The sequence below is a fragment of the Symphodus melops genome (genome assembly GCF_947650265.1).
Source record: "Symphodus melops genome assembly, chromosome: 12".
Classification (NCBI taxonomy): domain Eukaryota; kingdom Metazoa; phylum Chordata; class Actinopteri; order Labriformes; family Labridae; genus Symphodus; species Symphodus melops.
This window is the reverse complement of record NC_136702.1, coordinates 14,197,308-14,217,430: the sequence shown is the minus strand read 5'-3', so window position 1 is coordinate 14,217,430 and position 20,123 is coordinate 14,197,308. Positions and strand designations below refer to the sequence as shown.

Below are 20,123 nucleotides of genomic sequence, written 5' to 3'. Positions count from 1 at the left end.
TGTGAGAACATGCTCTCTAACTACTCTTCAATGAGGCAAAGAGCCGGTTGCCATGGTAACTGCCGTGTCAGCTAACCTACTTTTGCATGAACGAAGGACATTGGTCGGTGGTATCGGTGAGGTATATGGTAAAGGTAGATGGATAATATCAACATACACACACAATCACAGGGGAAACGTGCGCGCACACACACACTCCACACTCTATTATTTGATGTCTCAGGCAAACAAAATGTAATCTTCTTCAAAGCGTTCAAAAGGAGAACTCCAGTGTTTGCAGAGATAAAGGACAGTATATGAAAATCATTATTTATTCCATTGATAGAGAAGAGGGTAATACAGGAGCTTATGAAACTTTGGTTTGCACCGTAAGTAAGTTATGCTGGTGCAGAAGAAAGTAGATGCAGAAAAATAAAATACAAATGCAGTTACAGGTCAAGTCAACCCATGCCACCACTATATAAGGATTTGAGAGAATACACTTACAAAAATAAACTCTGCTGTCGCGCAGACGGTTTTTATTTTGATGCAGGAAACAAATAAATAAATACACTGTATTTCAGGACAATAGGAAGCAAAAAACACAAAGCACGAAGCACAAGAAATCCATCAAGAAACAAATAACAGGCCCAACAAATTGCCCTGGCAAGGCAAACTGGGCATGAGTCACTGACCCCTCTACCCTACGAAGGCAAGAAGAGAAAAAGAAAAAGATCAACATTTTGATGCCAAAAATGGCTTAAACTGCTCCTCAGAAACTGCTCAGTATGCTTCAATTTACTATTCAAAGGCTAAATTGAATAATTGAATATACAGTATCAACACTCTGATGTAACTAAATCACAAGTCTTATTTGTGTCACAATTCAGTTACATGTAGAGTTAATATGCACAATTTTAGCATGTGCTGTGCTGTGCATTAATTAAGTGCATCATTACTGGACACATCTCAATCCAAATGGACACCCCACTGAGCAGTTTAACCCTTGCATCACCAAAATGTCAGTTACCACCCCTAATTGGCACGTCTGCGATTTAAACAGCATCCACATTTTGTCTGGTATTGACAGCACCGTGTCCTACGGGGAGAGCTGCTATGCTGTTTAATGGATCGAGGGGGATTTTCCATCCAATAATCATTTTGTCCGCTTCCCCCTGTAGTTCTCCTCTAATTCTGAATCACAAGCTGTGGAGAATTGTATTAAGCAGATGAAACACGCTGGGCAGAAGACAGAAGGGTATGATAAAGGGTGAGAGAGGCACAATGAGCTTGGGCTTGTTGCCAGCATTTGAGGCATTCATAATCGAGGCTTCACAATGAGAAGAACCACATTATAAGTGCCTTAATTACTGTATCATTACCATACTATACAAGTTACCCCAGTACTGGTCCAAAATATATTGGCATTTGATATAAGACACTTCACACATAACACACTCCAGTTATTAATAAAAGCTCCTTCTAAATTGTGTTTTATCTATGTTCTGGGCATTAACACAATTGTTCACTATTTTGCATTTACAACCACTTTGCTTTGCTTTTGTGTTGTTTTATTTGTGTAAGATATATGAACACTGAAAGCCTGCACCAGGACATTGGAGTTAAACTATGGTAAACTAATAGTTAGTGACTCATTCAGTCCATGATTGGTTGGAATAGTTATCAGAACCAACAATTAATTAATGGTAAACTAATGGGTTTTTATTTGTAATTACTGATGTTAAGATTCCTGTGTTGTTTTATTTGGTTCAGGGTAAATGGGCTGACTGTTCTTTTCTGTGGTCTGTTCCCTGCGGTGAATCAGCTGTTAAGTGTCTGCACCGGGTAATTAGTTGTTCTTGATCTCTGCTTTTTATCAGCTGTTCGCGTGCTGTGTTTTTTCCCTCAGTGAAGCAGGTGTAAAACACGTGGAACGATAAGGATTATTGTTATAGTCTTACTTTTTGTCATTTTCTGAACGGTCTAAATATATCCACAGCTGGCATTTTCATACAACTTGTGATAAATTCATGACCTTGTAGTTCGGAAATCTAATGTATTCTATTAATGGGTCAAATCTACTCGCTGTTGGTTTTAGGTGACCCCCGACAGTTCTAGTGTTAACAATCAGATTTAATTTAGAGATGTATATTTGAACTTGAGTCATTGAGCATCACTTACTCTCGACGTGTATGTATGTATGTGTGTGTGTGTGTGTGTGCATGTTTTGTTACACTATAATGTTGTCATTATGCAATAAAAAAATAAACCTTTTCAATCAATAACTCACACATTACAAATGTGTGAAATAAATTACCATTTAGAACATTTCCAGTATCCAACTAATCAGTGGAAATGCAGTGGGATGCTCGCACACACACACACACACACACACACACACACACCTACACACACACACTCATTGTATGCCTAAAGCAGTCCGCCCTCTCCTTTTCTTCGTGGGTGGTAAATAGTCAGCCCACCCTCACCAGGAAAGGCGTCACTGTGTCACACATACACACTCACATTCAGGGACAAACTTAAACACACATTTGGCTCAATCACTCCATACACCCCTCTAGGGCTGAATGTGAGAGCTGAGCAGGTCTGAACAGGTGGACAGGCAAAGCAAGCCTGCAGTCACGGCTGAGAAACAGCACACACACACACACACACACACACACACACACACACGCAGCAACACTGAAATTGAAATGCTCATTTTACCTTTAACTCAGAATATTTATCAGTTCCATTGTGTAATGAATATAACTCCTGCATGTTAACCAGAGACACTGTTGAATACTATTATGTATGAAATAAACCCCATGTGTACTGATACATTAATACCGTTTTCACATATTTTACTGTAATTCATTTCACTTTAATGTCGGTAATGTTTTTAAACGATTGTCCGATAGGTAAAATAATAATAAGGCCTATTATAATTGTAGCATAGCCCAGATTGCATTACAAGTCAATCATTTGCATTAGTAATAACTAATGTGACTATCATAGTGTGGTCTATAGTCTGCAGTTCAATAAAATGGGAACTTCAGGGGGAGGGGGTATATTACCTTAAGGGAAACTTCAACTAGCCTAATCAAATTAGAGGAACCAAAAGAAGCTGATTGCCACCAGGTGTCGCCAGAAACCAACTTTTCCAAAAGCTCCGTTTGTTTTGACTGGATACTGTTACTGAGGTAATCAAGAGGAACTCAAGACTGCCGGCTGGGTTTTACAAGGTGGGACTCCAAAGTAATTGGTGACAAGTCAGTTTAAAGATGACAATCCTTGAACTGTTAACTGACACTAAGAAGAAGGGAAAAAAATCAACAAACACACCTCTGTTTTGAGGCTTTTTGAAAAGACTGCCTGATTAAGCTCAGACATGAACGTTTTATTTTGTTAACTAGCTGCCATGAAGATAGTAACCGAGACCTAGGCCTAGAGACTCTACGCCTCATTATTAGATAGTTAAGTGGTGGTTAAGTCGGTGTTGATTGTGATTGGTAATTGATAAGCGACTTGCATTATCTTTCGTTTTAACGACTCATTTAACGCAAGGTCTGTTCTACTTTAATAGGCCAGGCCTCTAACCAGCGTGTGAAGGTGTGAGGAGAAAAAAAATCAAACTGGTTGGCAATAAATGAGAAGCTGAAGATGCTTCCATATTGAACACAGCCTCTCTGCCTCCCTCGCTCTCTCTCCCTCAGTCTGTGTCAATCTCTCTCTGGCTCGAGAGCGCGCACCGCAATTGTGATCGGCGCGCGAATGATGATGATGATGAGAGCGTGACCTCACCGCTTTCTGCACAGCTGCTGGAGAGAGGGGGAGATACAGAGGAAGAGCGAGAAACACAAGCACGTTGAGAGAGACAGAGCAAGGAACGGAACAGCGGTGAACATTCACAACAAGGGGAACTGCCAGACGCGCGCGGGGGGGAGTCTGTCGTGGTGCGTCCTTTGGCTGCTTACAGCCGGACCCAGAATGTTCTGTGCTCCCGGTTTATTTCTTCGGTACACGAACCAGTCAACGCGGCGTCTCCACGGACACTGAAGCCCAGATGCTCACCCTCTCCGCCGACATGGACGAGTCTTCGTCGCTGCTGGATCTGCTGGAGTGCTCGGTGTGCCTGGAGCGCCTGGACACCACGGCCAAGGTGCTCCCGTGCCAGCACACCTTCTGCCGCCGCTGCTTGGAAAACATAGTCAGCTCCCGGAACGAGCTCCGCTGCCCGGAGTGCCGCATTCTCGTGGACTGCGGGGTGGACGACCTGCCGGCTAACATCCTGCTGGTTCGCCTCCTGGACGGTATCAAGCAGCGACCGCAGCGTGGTAACGGAGGAGGAGCAGGCGGCAGGCAGTCCCTTGCCGGGGTCTCGCTGCAGGGGTACGCAGTCGGGATATCCGCTCCTCCCCCGGGCAGTGCGATCCGAGAGCTGCCAGTGGCCGTGAGGAGCTCCCCTGTTAAGGTTGGTTACTTTCCCGTCATCCGCAATTTGTGTCAGTGTCGCTCCCCGTGGAGCAGTTCTCCCCAAACTATGTTAACCGAAGGCTTGAATGTTTCATGAATCATGTTTTATTCACAAAAATCACACTTCCCAAGTTTTCTTTTTCGTAGAAGCAATTCAGCATATTCACAGAACGCAACAAAAACTTTAAGATTGGTTCCCTCTGCAGCCCGCTCTCCTCCTAAGCAGCCTGCAGCAGATGCATTTGGTGGAAGAAGAACATATTGGAGAGAATTGCAAAGACGCTGTTTATCTCCGAGGTTGGCATGCAAATATGGAACAGTGTGTTCAGCGTGCTGCCCGTACAGATATCTGAATGCTTAATGTTTTTCATGCAAATTTGCTATGCTGAATAGTCACCGTTAGACTGAATGCAGCAGATTGTTTGATAACATGGAGGAGAAAAAAGCAAAACAAAACTTGTTAGCAGAGTCTAAGTGAGTGACTCAGGAGGGAAGCATTGTTTTTTCTGTGACAGCTGATGCGCATTCAGTGGTTTGTCATGTTGTTGCTGAGGATGACACGTCGATTGAGTGATATGCATTGTTGTCTGTTGATTGTTTTGCTGAAGTATCAGCGGTTGTTAGTGTTATTCCCTGATGTTGTATAATAAGGCTGCCTTTCCTGTGGTGCCACTGAGGTAGAATTAAACAGAACGGAGTGTGCAAGACAGGAAGAGAGACAGACTCTGTGTGTGTGTGTGTGTGTGTGTGGGGGGGGGGGGGGGGGCATCACCTGCCTATGATACTGTTGTTGCCATAGTTCAGGTGAAGCCCACTTGCACAAGTAGCATCAATGTGAGGTTCAAGGCTCAATGTGTTGTTCACTCTCTGTGCAGGGCATCAATGATGTATTCTCTCATGGTTTAGCTTTAAAAAATCGCGGTAATATGGAAATAACAGAACGTGTGATGTTCTTACTGCTGCAAATCTACGCCCCTGAAGTTTAACACTCAAACTTCAACAGTTTAACTGACACATTATTTGTATGTCCTAGATGTGCAAACTCTAGGGCTGCAATTGTCAATGAAATATGAAGAGATCTTTTCTTCTTTGTATGAATTCATTCATGTTGGGTTTTTGTGTTCAGTTTAATGATATTACAATCTAAGCACTGTCAGGTCTGTACAGTGTATCAGATATTTTTTTTTGTTTGTTTTGTTTTGAAAGCAGTCAGAAAACGGCCAAATAGTTCATACACACTCATAACATCCAAACAGTAAAGTTGATATCTGTCAACAAAAAAGTCAAAGATTCCAATCTTCAGTCCAGCAAACCCAAAGTTGATAAACATTTTCTTTGGTCGCACTCCTGCCCGTTTGCCTTCCTTCAAACAGAGCCAGTGATTTTAATCATTAAGCACATGCACTGAGTGAGGCAGAGTTACATTACACATCTGTGTTGATGCTTTAGGTGCTCACTCAGCTGTTTTGTTTTTTCACAGAGATCTCTTCTTCTATACAGAACATCCTGGTCTTATATGTGTAGTTAAAATCATGTCAAACAGACTGAAACATTAAGTAAGTTAATGAGTGAAACATTGCTGACTGTCCGGCCAACATCCATCACTTATGGAAAACTCTCATAAATGTGCTTCTCAGAGGTAAAACATGAGAGTCATGAAGGCAGGGAGGTGGGAGTTTGGTTCAGGAGGTGAGCAGCTAAACAAAAAGAAAACCGACAGCTGAAGCATTGTATTGGACTGCCAAATGTGGTTCAGCTGAGAGACATTTTTGAGAAATGCAAGTTGGCAGTATGTCAGGTTAGATTCTACAGAAACACTGGATTCATGAGATTTTCAAGAACGCCTTGTGATAGGAACGATGGCGATGACCTCGCCTCACTGTCAGCTTTTCTCACTTGTATTTGAAGAAAGACAGTTTCCAGACGAAACGCTTCATGTTGAAACTTGTATAGGTGAATATACTGTATTCATATCTATAAGGTGAGCTTGCATGTTGTGTGTGTTCATGTTTCTCTTCAGTTTAAGGGGAAGCAATGAATATTCAGGGCTTGCGAAGGCCTCACCCTCAGCTTTCACGCTTTTACCCCCCCCCCCCCGCTCTGAACATCGAGACTTTATCAGGCAGAGCTTGGCCATTGATTGAAGCAGCAGAGCGCGTTGGCGTGATGAAGTGCAGCAGCGGTGAGCAGTCACTCATTCACGGCGATGAACAGGAATCCAAACCCTCAGTGACATTTCCGCTAACACTTAACACTCCATTTCAGTTCACTCAATAAACTTTAGCGGTCCCTACAGGCTAATGCTCATGTCTAGATGGGATGGGGGGGGGCGAACACACAAAGGATACATGCCACAATAGAGACGTTAGAAATATTTTGATTGAAAATCCAGGACTGCAACTTTCATCTACGGGTTGAACAATCAATGTATTTTAAGCTTTGGGAATTAGAGCAAAAGACACAGAGCAGTTACTTCACAACAGTACAAGCTGGAGTCAGATGAAGAGTGATAAAAGAAACCAATCACTCAGTATTTTGTTGTAGATAACGTTTTATAAATCACGACTAGGGATGTAAAGATGAATCGTGAGGCATTCATCTTTACATCCCTAGTCATCCCAAGGTGTCAAGGTTCAAAACGGTTCTGTGAAAAATGAATCGAAGTAAATCTGGTGAAGCGTCAGCAGCTGTAGAGCCGAGGAGGTTGGTTGGAACGAGCAGGTGTTATCACGGCAGTGGAAGCATTTTGGCTTCGCGAGACAGAAAATAAAAGACAAAAACTGAGTGCAAATATTACAAGAAGAAGAGAACTTCACACAGGGCACGACCAACATGATGCAGCGTTTAGTCGGCAGCGCAACGAGAAGCTCCGATCACCTCCAGATTCTCTTCAAATAAATCGTGAGACAATCGTATCGTGGACTCAGTATCGTGGACTCATTGTCGTCGTATCGTATCATGAGGTGAGTGAATCGTTGCGTCCCCAATCGCGACAGAAGAGCAGATCTCGATCGTCGCCGAACTTTTTATTCTTTTGTTTCAAATGGCCGCACCATAATCCACCAATGAGCGAGCACTTTACAAGCACGGAGACGTTTCAATTTCACAGGTAGAAACAGACAGACAATCTGAGGGAAAGACAGACAACATACCTAGCCTTTAAGTAAAACGTCAATAAAAAAAAGTTACAAAATAAAAGATGTGACGTTTGCTCACACAAAGACACAAAAACATATGAAGTGTACACACTCACCTCTTAGCCGTGGCCAGTCAGTGTTTGTTTGAGGACCCCATCGGGAGAACACTTCACTGTGGAAGTAGCCTTTATGGCTAGTGAACACACACACACACACACACACACACACACACACACACACACACACACACACACACCAATAACCCATTACCCTCTGCAGTCGCCTGCAGTCACTTTACCCTAGTCTCCTCCAGGCTCCCTTGGGACCAAGGCTTGGTGATGAAAGTGTGAATTAATCTCCTTTAACAGTGGGGTGTAAGTGTGAGTGTGCACGTGCGTGTGCGTTCCCCCTACACACAAAGAGTAAGGGCGCCTCGCAAAGGGAGTTAAATCTATATTTGAGTGACACGCTAATGCAGTACCACCAGCACACTACTTCCCTACCACACACACACACACACACACACACACACACACACAGTTATTGAAGGAGTCACACGGGTCAAAGAGAACACTCTCCATCAGGTTTTAAGGGTTGTAGATGAGGATGAATGTGTTGCTATGGAAATCCGAGAAGAGATGAACATGCTGAGTCAGCAGCAGGAGCAGCTTTTTTCCAGTGCGGCGTGCTCGTTGAACTAACGTTGCAGACTTCATGCTTTGACCAATAAGAGTTTATCGAGGTTGATCATTTCGTCGCTTCCAACCATTGTGTGACATTAACAACAGAACATTTGCAGAGAGATGGTCGATTGAAATACCTTCTTGGATCACTAAACACACAACCGAACCAGGCACTAGATAAAGATTTAGAGTGCTTTGTCTTGGGCCATTTTTTTTTTTTGTCTGGGCCTTTTTTTTGCCCTACAACAGTAACGTTGCTCCTCCGAACAATAACTTTGACAAACCTTTTGCTGTTTCCTTCATGTCAGTGTTGTGTGTCAGCTGTTAAAGAGAGGACTAGCCACTTATTTCACACACAGAGGTGTAAACACACAGATAGTATGAAAACAGAAGAGGTGTGTTTTTTTTTTTTCTCAATACAACAATGTCATATTAACAGTTTTGATTTCAAACAATAAGCATATGACAAGATATTCATCGGTTACAGTCTCAGTTCAGTCTTTGCATCAGTCAGCTTGCTGTGTGCCGTTAATAATGTTGAGGTGCGGTCGAGGTTCTGGTATCGTTGAGATGTTTTCGGTTTGGTTGGCAAAAACTGCTTGTGATTTCTTGTTTTTTAATCCTTTCATTTAAGGTGGTAAATATGGTCAAATACAGCATGGTGATTTCAGAAACCAGCTTTATTTCCAGCTGTTGGACTGCGAGTCATTTGTCATGAATGACAGGGTATTATGTGCTTATTTGTTTTTTGAAATATAGACTAGATTAGTGTATAGAACATGGGAGAAAATCCAATTTTTCTGACATGATGACACAATGATGCGATTATTATCCAGGTTGTACGAGGCCTTCGATAATATCCCAACAGCTAATATGGGACACCTGCTCCAGATAGCTGCCTGCATGGCTCTGCGTCTATGCCTGTCTGTGTTTTTGTTGGATGGTTGGACCTCCTAAAATGTGGCATGACTCGGTTCAATTCAATGAAATTTTAGAACGTGGTCCATGAATAAAAAACTAACTGCCTCATCATGCTGTCAGTGAACAATTTCTCCATTTTTGAAATCAGCTGCATCCTTAAAGTGGGGGTCGGGACCCCCTGGGGGGGGGGGGGGGGTGGGGGGGGTCGCAAGACTCAGTGTCTTGGGAATTCTTCCAAAAACATATAAAAAATGCATATTTTCAACATTTATTTAAGAAGATATCTACAAAGGAAGTAACTCGAGAGATGACTTCCCGTATGTACTTCCAGCATTTCTTACTTATTTAATTTCTTACTCAAATAATATTCCAGTGTCCAGGCTGGTTTGTTCTTGTGTGTTGCTCTAATGCCAGTGTTTGGATAGGCCTATAAGTGTGCCCGCCTGTGCGCACTAAGAAATGTTTTAACCACTTCCATGACAGTGTGGGACCCCAGTCTCTTGCACCTTATTTCTGGAGCACCTGGTTCCCCAAAAGTTTGGGAACCCCGGCTTTGAAAAAATCAAGGATTTTTCAAAGCATGTATTACATTATGCAGTTTTGGTCAGGGAAAGTACTAAACTAGTTTAGTGTGTGTGCGTGTGGGTGGGGGTGTTGGTGTGGATGTGTTTGGGAGTCGAGAACTGAAGGGAAGCAACTGGATCGGAGAGATTGTGAATTCACTCTTTATAACATGAACTACAAAGATATAGATATAACCAAGTGGAAACAGGGTAATGCAATAAATCTAAATGTAATGAGATCCTTCTCATATAATCCAAATGTGTTTAATTGTAATTTACTCATTATGAAGCCAGTAATTAATTTCTTTTTTTTTATTGATTGACAGCACCAGTGCAGTTAATCTCTTTGGGCCATACCGTTTGCCTTTGAGCCCATTACATGTCGCGGCCTCATTCAAACAAACACTTACACTTACAGTACTTAGTTCAGATTGAGTGATTTTCTTTGACTTCAGAGAGTAGTCAGTTTAACGAAAAATAAGAAAATTGAAAACAGCAAACATTTAAGTCTGAACAAACTAAGACATTACAGAGTTTGGATTTTATTGATTCATAGATGCTTGGCTGCTCGATCTTGGCCGGTACGTCTTGTGTTCTCTCGTGTTCTTTGTTTGCGGTTGTTCCTTTCAGTGGTTTTTACCTTTCTAATTTGACCAGAATCTTGTTTTGCAAGCCGCTTAAAAAAAATAACCATTTAGATACCGTAAATTCCGTACTATTGAGCGCACCTGGATATAAGCCGCACCGGCTAAAAATAAGCAAATAAATGTATTTGTACATATATAAGCCGCACTTGATTATAAGCCGCAGGTGTCCACGCTATAACAAGAGCTATTTACACAGACGTAGGCTACCGGTAACATCCGCAAATACTGTAGCGTCCGTACGGACGTTAAAGGACGACGAGAGCGTTCAAATAATAACTTTTAATAACCCGATCACTGTCGGCCGTGACCACGCCGTTTACAGCAGAGAGCAACACATAACTTGCCGTAACAATCCAACTCTCTCCCCCAGCGTTCTCTCATACAGCCACTCAACACGTTCTCGCTGGTGCATTCACTGACTCTCCACATAATCGGAATTATGAACACATTATCAACTACTGACTTTACAACATGAACCGTTACAATACGAAGCCTAGCCGACGGTGTCTGTAACACGGCTGATGAAAAAGATGACCGTAATATATTTCACAAGAAAAAGTCCATCCATTCACTGCCTCAGAATGACTTCATTACTCACTTCCTCAGTCTCTGTTGTCGCTGTCAGTGTCATCTTAACGTGCAGCAGCTCTGTTAGCTTCTTTGACAGCCAGGTCGATCGCCTTTAACTTGAAAGCTGCATCATATGTATTTCTCTGTGTGTTTTCCATCATGAGGGTGCGTGCATGAAGCGCAAAATGACTGATATTAAGATCCGACGTGACGAAGTCAAATGTTTTTGCGGCAGAAGCTCATTGTCCCCCATAAAAAATCCATGCATTAGCCGCACCGGAGTAGAAGCCGCAGTGCTCGAAGTGTGAGAAAAAAGTAGCGGTTTATAGTCCGGAATTTACGGTACTTTTAATGTTCACACAGGAACAAGAATGAAATAATTTCTTAAAACTCCTATTCGTTTGATAATGACAGACCTGTGACTGAACACAACAGCTCAATCCATTTGTCTGAGTCATCCAATTTTTATGCAAACTGCAACATATTCACTATTACAGACATTATATTTGTTTTAGTTGTCTCTGTGATGGAAAAGAACATCAGTTTCTGTCAAATGTTATCTCCCATGTATCTGGAAAACAACATCAATGTCTCACCTGCAGGACGCTAGCCACATTTGGCTGTTTGCCTTCCTGCCTGTCCAAGTCCCACGAAAGCACTATATCGTAATTATCCCATCCCTTGATCTTCTCCCTCACCTGTATTTACCTGGGGGTTACTTTGGTGACACCCAAGGTTACCGTGGTAACGTACGGCAGCAACAACAGTCTGCTTTCATCTCTTGGTAAGACTGTGCTCTGCCCTGTCATTCCCACATGTTGTTAGTGTGTCATGTGTGTGTTTAAGGATTATGGGGTTGTGAAAAGGAAATAGTCAGTTACCTATCCCTGTAATGACTCTTTAAACCTGTGTTGTGTCTGTTAAATTTGACCTGAACACACACACACACACACACACACACTCACACACATCAACAGAATAACCTTTTTGTAACCTCAACCTTCGAACCAGCTCTTTTAAAAAAAAGTTATCCTTTGAAGGAGTACGATTGGCCAAAATATCCTCACTTAACAAAAGTAATCCTAACAAAACAGGATTACAAAAGCTCTCTCTCTCTCTCTCTCTCTCTCTGTCTCTCTCTCTCTCTCTCTCTCTCTGTCTCACACACGCACACACACACACACACACACAAACGCTGTCTTTCTCTGTAACCACATTTCCTTCTCTACAGCTCCATTCATAGTTAATCTCTGTAGCACCAACACCTTTGCAATAACACAGTGTGAGCCTGCCTCATTTTTCAATACACACACACACACACACACACACACACACACACACACACACACACACACACACACACACACACACACTGGCGTGCAGGCACATACTGTGTATTCACATACAGTGCCGTTCTCTGGCCATAAACAAAAAGCTCACAGTCATTACCTCGATATTACCCTCTCACTTTATAAATACTGAACGAAGACCTTAGACTGTAAGAACACACACACACACACACACACACACACACACATACACACAGGCACACAAAGTTACAAAGGCACACTCAATTCATCCTTTCAAGTTTGAGACTTTCTCTCTGGACACATTTGTGTGTGTGCGCGAGGTGTGTGTGTACCTTGTGTGTGTGTAAAAAAACATCCTTCTCTCCCTTCTCAACCCTTTTCAATCCACAATGTTAAATAGACCCCCATAATCACAAACACATCTCTTCCTCTGTTCCTTTTAACTCATGCTTTCTCATCTTCTTGCCTTTACTCTGATGTTGATGATGTGAGCAGAGATGAATGAACTTCAGTGTAACCATGTAATGAAGCTGCCGTCCATTCACAAGCACACACACACACACACACACACACACACACACACACACACACACACACACACACACACACACACACACACACACACACACACACACACACAGCATGATGCCATTTAAGGAGTAGTTAAAACTAGAGGACTGATTTCTGAGCCTTGCTGGATCTCTTGGGATGTACTTTATGCTGGTGTGTGTGTGTGTGTGTGTGGGGGGGGGGGCTTTGCAGAGATGTGTGTTTACACTCATACAGAGTGCATTCATCTATTCACATGCATGTGTGTTTGTTTACCAGTTAAATCTTTCCCTTGTAAACACTGGCACAATTGGATTTTGAATGGATTTGCAGCAGAACCATTCAAAATGAAGCTGCCCACAGCCAGTATTCAAAGTTTTGTTGTTTAAACCCTTTTCATGCTACAAAATAACCGTGTCAGTGCTTCCTCCTGAATTCATATTTATCATCTGGAAAAGCCCCTGAAACTGAATTTATTTGTGTTAGTCTCTCCTTTGAAACACAGCTGGTAGTAAAAACACAAATGTACTTCACGTAATACATGGAGGTTGATTCAACAACTGGACCAAATATGAATACATTAAAGACATTGTAAACCGTATAATTGGAAATCTCTTGAGTACAATTAAAGTACATTCATTTACTTGCATACTGGCCCTTTTGGTCTATAATCCCGATGAGAAGAAAACTTTGGTTTTAGAAATGCTACACTTGAATCATTCCTGTTGTTTTAACTCTGCCATCAAACTAGCTGATATTTGACCAGTAAATTCTGTCTTTACATAGCACTGCCCTGAATCTGTGTGATGTCATCTCACATCAGGCTCATCGTTGGCCTCACCCTAATCTTGCCCAGTTGCAGGAGATGGGTCAGATGATGGATTGATGGATGGATTGGGCTCTGGTTAAGGGCAGCTTAGCGTGTCAGTGATGGTGTAATGAGTCTGTGGGTGTTGTTTAGTTTAGGGGGGGGGGGGGGTCGATGCATAATGGGTGTTAAAGCCTAAACAAGCTTTGGAGCCTGACTGCCATTCCCACGGGTGAATGTGTGGAATCCCATCAATCCCATCCCCCAGTCACTCAAATACAAACTCATGTGCACACACACATTGGGTTAAGGGTTAACCCCCTGACTCCTTGTGCTATTGTTACTATGGAGATGAGGGTGAGATGTCACTGGCCACTGGTCAAGCCGAAAAACAAAGGAGTGGTGGCATAATTCAAGGCTAAAATAAAAACATGGCGCCATGTGAAGGCCATGACAATCATGTTGGTATTATATTACATTGCATTTCTCTACTGCCTACCTACAGTAGCATTCTGACAATGTTATTGTTGTTGGATCAGGTTCACAGACAACATATCGAAGTGTGAATGAAACACTCCATGTTTGTTTCTGAGCTCGCTGTGACGGATGGCGAGCGTACAATTTACACAACTCTCACACCAGAATCTACTCTCCATCTGCCACATCAGTCAGTTAAGTGAAAGATCAGGCTTACACGAAGGCATTTAAAGGACTTTGGTAGAGTTTTGTTTGGTGAGATGTTGTAAAGACTTGTATCGTTACTCAAGGAAATATTTTGAGTAGCAGTGCTGATTCTATGAATGTATAGTTTATTTCAGACCCCAAGATTCCCTGGAGTTGAATTCCTTGTCAAAAAAGATCAATTTTACGATCAGTATTTAGGCAAATAGAAGGGCTGGGCCAGTTATCCTCAAATCAATATCACGATTATTTGAACATTTGACCTCGAGCACGATTAATGAACAATTATTTTGTTTTTGGCTCTGGACTGTAAATATGCTCCTCTATTAAAGCTGGGATATTTTGTCTAATGAAAGAGTGTATATCTATTTTGTGGTTAATTATTGCACATTTAAAACTGAAATCAAAGCGTCACTTAAAATGAAAATGACTTATTGTAGTTTGAAAGTAGAAATGAACATCTCTAAAACAGAAGACAATAAATAACTGTTTTTCCATGTTTACATTTGACTTCTTTTAGTTCACTGGCGTTTTCCCTAAAGACAAAGTGTTTCCAAATGACATTGCTTCAGTGTTGTGGATTGGACGTGTCATCATGTGACTGCCTGAAAAAATATATCCACTACTCACAATAAGTGAGGGATATTGTGAGGTCCTCAGGGGGTTTCATACATAAGGTTTCACTTCAGTGATTTTTGGGATAGGGAGGCGATTGTATTAGGGAGATACTCACACCTCATTTTGTGGTTTCGACGTCATGGTCTCACTGTGTACCGTGCGCTTTACATATTGGGGCCAATACCGAAAAAAAAAAGACAACTCTTTTCAATGTTGCATAAAGTTCAACATTCTGGGGGTATAAAAGCTGGTATTAAGTCATTCCCAGTCCTTCATTCAAGCAAACATGAACACACAATGTCACGCGTGCCTTCAGGTCTGTAGCAGGCAGTCAGATGTTGCTTGTGAACTTGGTGTGTCTCAAAGTGTCATCAGCAGACTTGCAGCAAGACACAGTGTTGGTGACAGACCCAGGAGTGGAGCTCCACGAGTGATGGACCGCAATCATGACAAGTATCTTAGGACCTATGCACTCAGACACTGTTATGCTACTGCCACACAGCTACATGCCTGTTTATGAGAAGTGAGGGGCACAAGGGTTTCCAGACAAACCATTCACAACCGACGCCACCGCTTTAGCTCGAATGCCAAACGACCGTTGCAGGTGACTCCACTGACACCAAGACACTGCTCTGACTGTTTGTAGTGGGCACAAGACCATGTGACCTTGACAATGCAGCAGTGGTCTACCGTCTTGTTCACTGATGAGTGTCGGGTCCCCTTGCCCAGATTTGATGGTGGTCAGCTGGAGAAGGCAAGGTGAGCGATACGCCGAGGTCAAAATGGTCCCCAGGGTTCTCTTTGGTGGAGGAGGTGCAACAGTCCAGGCAGGCATCAACAGTCAGTGCAAAACAGATTTGGTGATTGTAGATGGCTCAGTCACTGTTGTCTCTTACCTCAGAGACATCACAGAAGCCATCATCATCCCCCAAATTCAACCAGCACACCCCCAACTTTCTGTTCATGGATGATAATGCTCCACCACATCTTGCCAGAATTGTCACAGCTCGACTTCAGGAAGTCAGAGTGCCTCACATGGTATGGGCAGAAATGTCCCCTGACCTGAAGCCCATAGAACACGTCTGGGACCAGCTGAAGCAGCAACTGAATGCTCGTACCCCACCCCCACGTGACCTGGCAGAACTGCATGTAGCATTCGTGGAGGAGTGGAATGCGTTGCCTCAGAACAACATCATGATGCTAGTTCAGAGCATGAGATGTCAAGATGTCATGGCGGCAAATGGTGGAGACACCCGCGACTGACTTTGTCAATTTTGGTTATTTGTGACTTTCTTTGTTATTGTCTAAATTGTTGGGGTAATAAATATTGCACCAATGAAGATGGTGCTTCTCTTCATTCATTGATAGTCATATCAAAGGAAACTATTACTTGTTTCATTAAAATTCAGACCAAATAGGAAAAGCACTAATGTAAATAACAATACCCCTAAGTCATTGAGAGTAGTTTACAATGCATGTACCAAGATGATAATTAGAGTTTTCTGACCGGCGTATGTGTCTTTACAAAGTGTCCCAAGTCACAGTGTCTGAACTGGCGTGAAATCTGCAACATTTAGAACAAAGCGGAGTTAGCTCCTTCAGCCAGCTGGGACTGTAAATGTGGAAAAATGACCCAGAGCAGCTTCAAACGGTCCTCTGTAATGTGGAGAAAAAAGTGCTACCAGTTGTGATTTGTAACTCCAGGTGGGTTTTCTTTTGGTGTTAAGACTCTGCTGACTCCTCCAGCAGCGTGCACTGTAATGTCTGTGTCTGTTGTAATAACAGATAAGGTTCCACTGGTGATGTGCTTAAAGAAGTGGAACAGTTCTCTCGGGGGAAGACATTCATGGAAACACACTGTGCTTTCTATAGGTGTCAGACAGCCTAGGTGTGTGACTGTGTGTGTGTACATCCCCCTGTGTGTTAATATGTTTCAGTTCCTTCCTGTCTTGTTGCAAAAAAAAAAAAAAAAAGGCCTCCTCCATCCTCCCCCACCCCACTCCTGATCTTTTTTCTGTAATCGAGAGATGTTGAAATGCACCCACCGCCCACTTTAGAATTGGCAAGAAAAGGAGTCTTGGATGGAGTAGAGAAGAGAGATCAGTGTGCATACACACTCATAGACACATGCACAGATACACATATACACACATCTCTGAGGAGAATTCTGGAAACATGGCAGCAAATGCAGGTCTTCCTCTTCAACGACCTGCTGTTCATTCTCACAGTTCTCAACTTCAATTCATCAACAGCTCTGTTTATGAATCTGTTTAAAATCATTCTTTTCCCTTCTTTTTTTCCTTTTCCCGTCAGCCTGGTTAAACTTTATGAGTCCCTTCTAAATGCGCTTGTTGTATCCTTGACTGAAATGTGCCGTCTGAGCTTCAGCTTTTCTGCTCTTCTAATGTTTTCAACTTGCACTAAACGCTTCACTAACCGAACCTGACCTAACCTAAGTACGCCAACTAAAATAAATCACAGATTCTCACACAGCCAATGTGTGTGTCAGATATGCTCAACACCAAAATACCAAGCCTTTATAAAAACCTACAACAACAAACACATCAGTGTCACTTTGAATTCAGAACAGGACAATTATATTATAGCAGTAACACTGAACTCGTTATGTTTCCAATTACAACTGTTAACACATAACAGTCGAACTATGGGGCTATTCATAGTCTCATTAGTTTATTCTTCTGCTCAGGATAATTGTGATATTCTCCCGAAATGTGTTTTTCTTGCCTATCGAATTTTTAGGGGTCACATAAAAATCTTTCAGGTTATTTCGGGACACTGATCCTCAGTGCTCATGGCTGCAGTACAGCTGTGATCAGCTTACCACCCTGACGTCTGCGTCCAAACATCTACGCCTGGGTGTGTGTGTGTGTGTGTGTGTGTGTGTGTGTGTGTGTGTGTGTGTGTGTGTGTGTGTGTGTGTGTGTGTGTGTGTGTGTGTGTGTGTGTGTGTGTGTGTGTGTGTGTGTGTGTGTGTGTGTGTGTGTGTGTGTGTGTGTGTGTGTGTGTGTGTGTGTGTGTGTGTGTGTGTGTGTGTGTGTGTGTGTGTGTGTGTGTGTGTGTGCATTTGCATATTTTTGTTTGTGCATAAATTCTAAAAAAAATGTATTGGCACTTGCATGTTGATGGGAGTTTGTTTGTCTATGTAGAAATGATTTTGTTTATTACGGGCAACGTGTGTAGAAATCCTTGTGGTGCGTGTGTGTGTGTGTGTGTGTGTGTTTTGGCTGCTTCATGTTTTAACAAGATTTCTGAACCTTTTATAGAGCTGGGCTTGAGGTTGGCGAGTGAGTTTGGGGTGTGTGTGTGTGTGTGTGTGTGTGTGTGTTTAAGGGGTGTGTAGCAGCTCATGGTAGTACCGGTATGTCAGAGGGAAAGGGAGTGGACAGGGAAAGTTGGAAGGAAAACGAAGAAGCATAGCAGCAGTTGTGTTGTGAATTCCTGGCTTGGGGTCCAGTGTGTTTTTCTTAGTGTGTATCTGTATACATGTGTAAGAGAGATCAGGCAGTTCTGTCCCCTCAGGACGGGGATTATGTAAGAATAGAGAATGGATCTTGAATACCATCATCAGCTCGGGTTTATTGTGTTTAGACTGGGAAGAATGGAAACACTGGTGCAATCAAACTCCTCTGCTCTTGAATATAAAAGCTTTTACTCTCTCCAGGGACGCACGGCTTACTGCCATTTTCTTCAAGTGCCATTTTAGAAAGAGAGAAGTAAGGTGATAATAAGAGAAAAAGAATTTGATGAAACATCAACAGGGACATGTTGCCATGGCAACACGCACAGATCAGTCTGGAGCCCAAATTTACGTCACTATTATAAATAAACCAAGGAGTTGATGTTTACCAAAATGGTTTGCTTTTAATGCAAGGGAAGCTTTCCCGGACGTCCTTTAGTCTGCATAACAAAATGAAAGGAATCAGTTCAGGATGTATGTGGGAAATTCATCACAGTTTACAAATGTCACACTTACGGGCTGCCAGTGTCCTTGGCAGCGGTCTTGTTTGTTTACAGTAATTGCACACAAATATCACAGCTAATGTGGAAATGATTTAAAGGTGTCACAGAGCTTGTTTGCCTTTGTAGTCCCGTAAGATTATAAGTCTGTCATTTCCGATCGTGTTCAGAGGCAGCTTAGCGATTGCTTTCTCAGTGAGCTTGTAAGCACCTCCATGTATACAGTAAGTCTGTGTAATCTTTTAAATGGGAAGAAAATCTGCAAAAAAAAAGAAGAAAAAAAAGCCTCGATTGAGCAGAGAAGGTGTTTTTACCTTAAAGTGCTGTTTGGGCAGCTGTGGATGCTCAGTGGTGGAGTCGGCCGTCTCTCAATCTACAGGTTGGGGAGTCAGTCCTCAGCTCCTGCAGCCACATGTCCTCATGTCCTTTGGCAAGTCACTTAACCCCAAGTTGTCCCCACTGCTTCAGGAGTTTTGTGCAAGTGTGAACAAGGCTTAAGTGTATTGATAATAATAATAATAATAATCCTTTATTCATCTCGCAAATGGAGAAATTACAGAGTTTGTGCAGTATTGCAATAAACATCAGCTTTTGTGATAAGTACATACAATATACAGATGTTTTAAAGTTGTGCACAGCAGGCATTGAGATAAGATTTGTGCTGCTTCTTCTTTTAAGCTTCAACGTGTGTCGCTCAGGAGGAGGAACCCTTTCCAAACCTGACCAGAGTCTGTGTTTTTATTTAACAGGAAATGTAAACCCTCCCTTGTTTGAGAATACATTAGTCATAAGTCCCTTTTAGTCTTTTAACAAAAGACAATTCATCTGTTAACATTGTTCTCGCTTAATGCATGTAAGCAACGTCTGTTCGGTATTTTCAAGGTTGTAAAAGAGGTGTGATGATTGTTTTGTTGAACGGTCAAAGTGGAGTGGTGTTGGAGAAACCCAAAAAATACTTACCTAACCACAGGAAATCCCTCCATGCTTATCTGTGACTCTGTTGATAGGGTTTCATCATCTTGTTTTGTCATATGGGTATGTGGGTATGTGGGAATTATGTGTGTTGGTAGCTCAATTCTCTATCCTGTGTGAGTCACATGCCTTGCTTTGTGGCCCGTGAGTGTGTTGTGATAAAACTTGAGGTCCATCATCTCCTATGCTCCCTTTATTTCCGAAAGAGACGGACAGAGACGATGTCACAGT

At 42.4% G+C, this 20,123-nt stretch overlaps 1 protein-coding gene across 2 annotated transcripts in view; it reads left to right on the top strand.

The window, feature by feature from the left end:
* Window positions 1-534: 534 nt before the first annotated feature.
* LOC306832794 (E3 ubiquitin-protein ligase SH3RF3-like) overlaps window positions 535-20,123 on the top strand; it is a 294,881-nt gene continuing 275,292 nt past the window's right edge. For both annotated transcript variants that reach the window (XR_013780262.1, XM_079357768.1), the window contains exon 1: window positions 535-4,453. Coding sequence is in view for 1 of the 2 variants with exons in the window: in XM_079357768.1 (XP_079213894.1) it covers window positions 4,046-4,453 (408 nt within the window). In the remaining variant the exon portion in view is untranslated. The remainder of the gene's footprint in view (window positions 4,454-20,123) is intronic.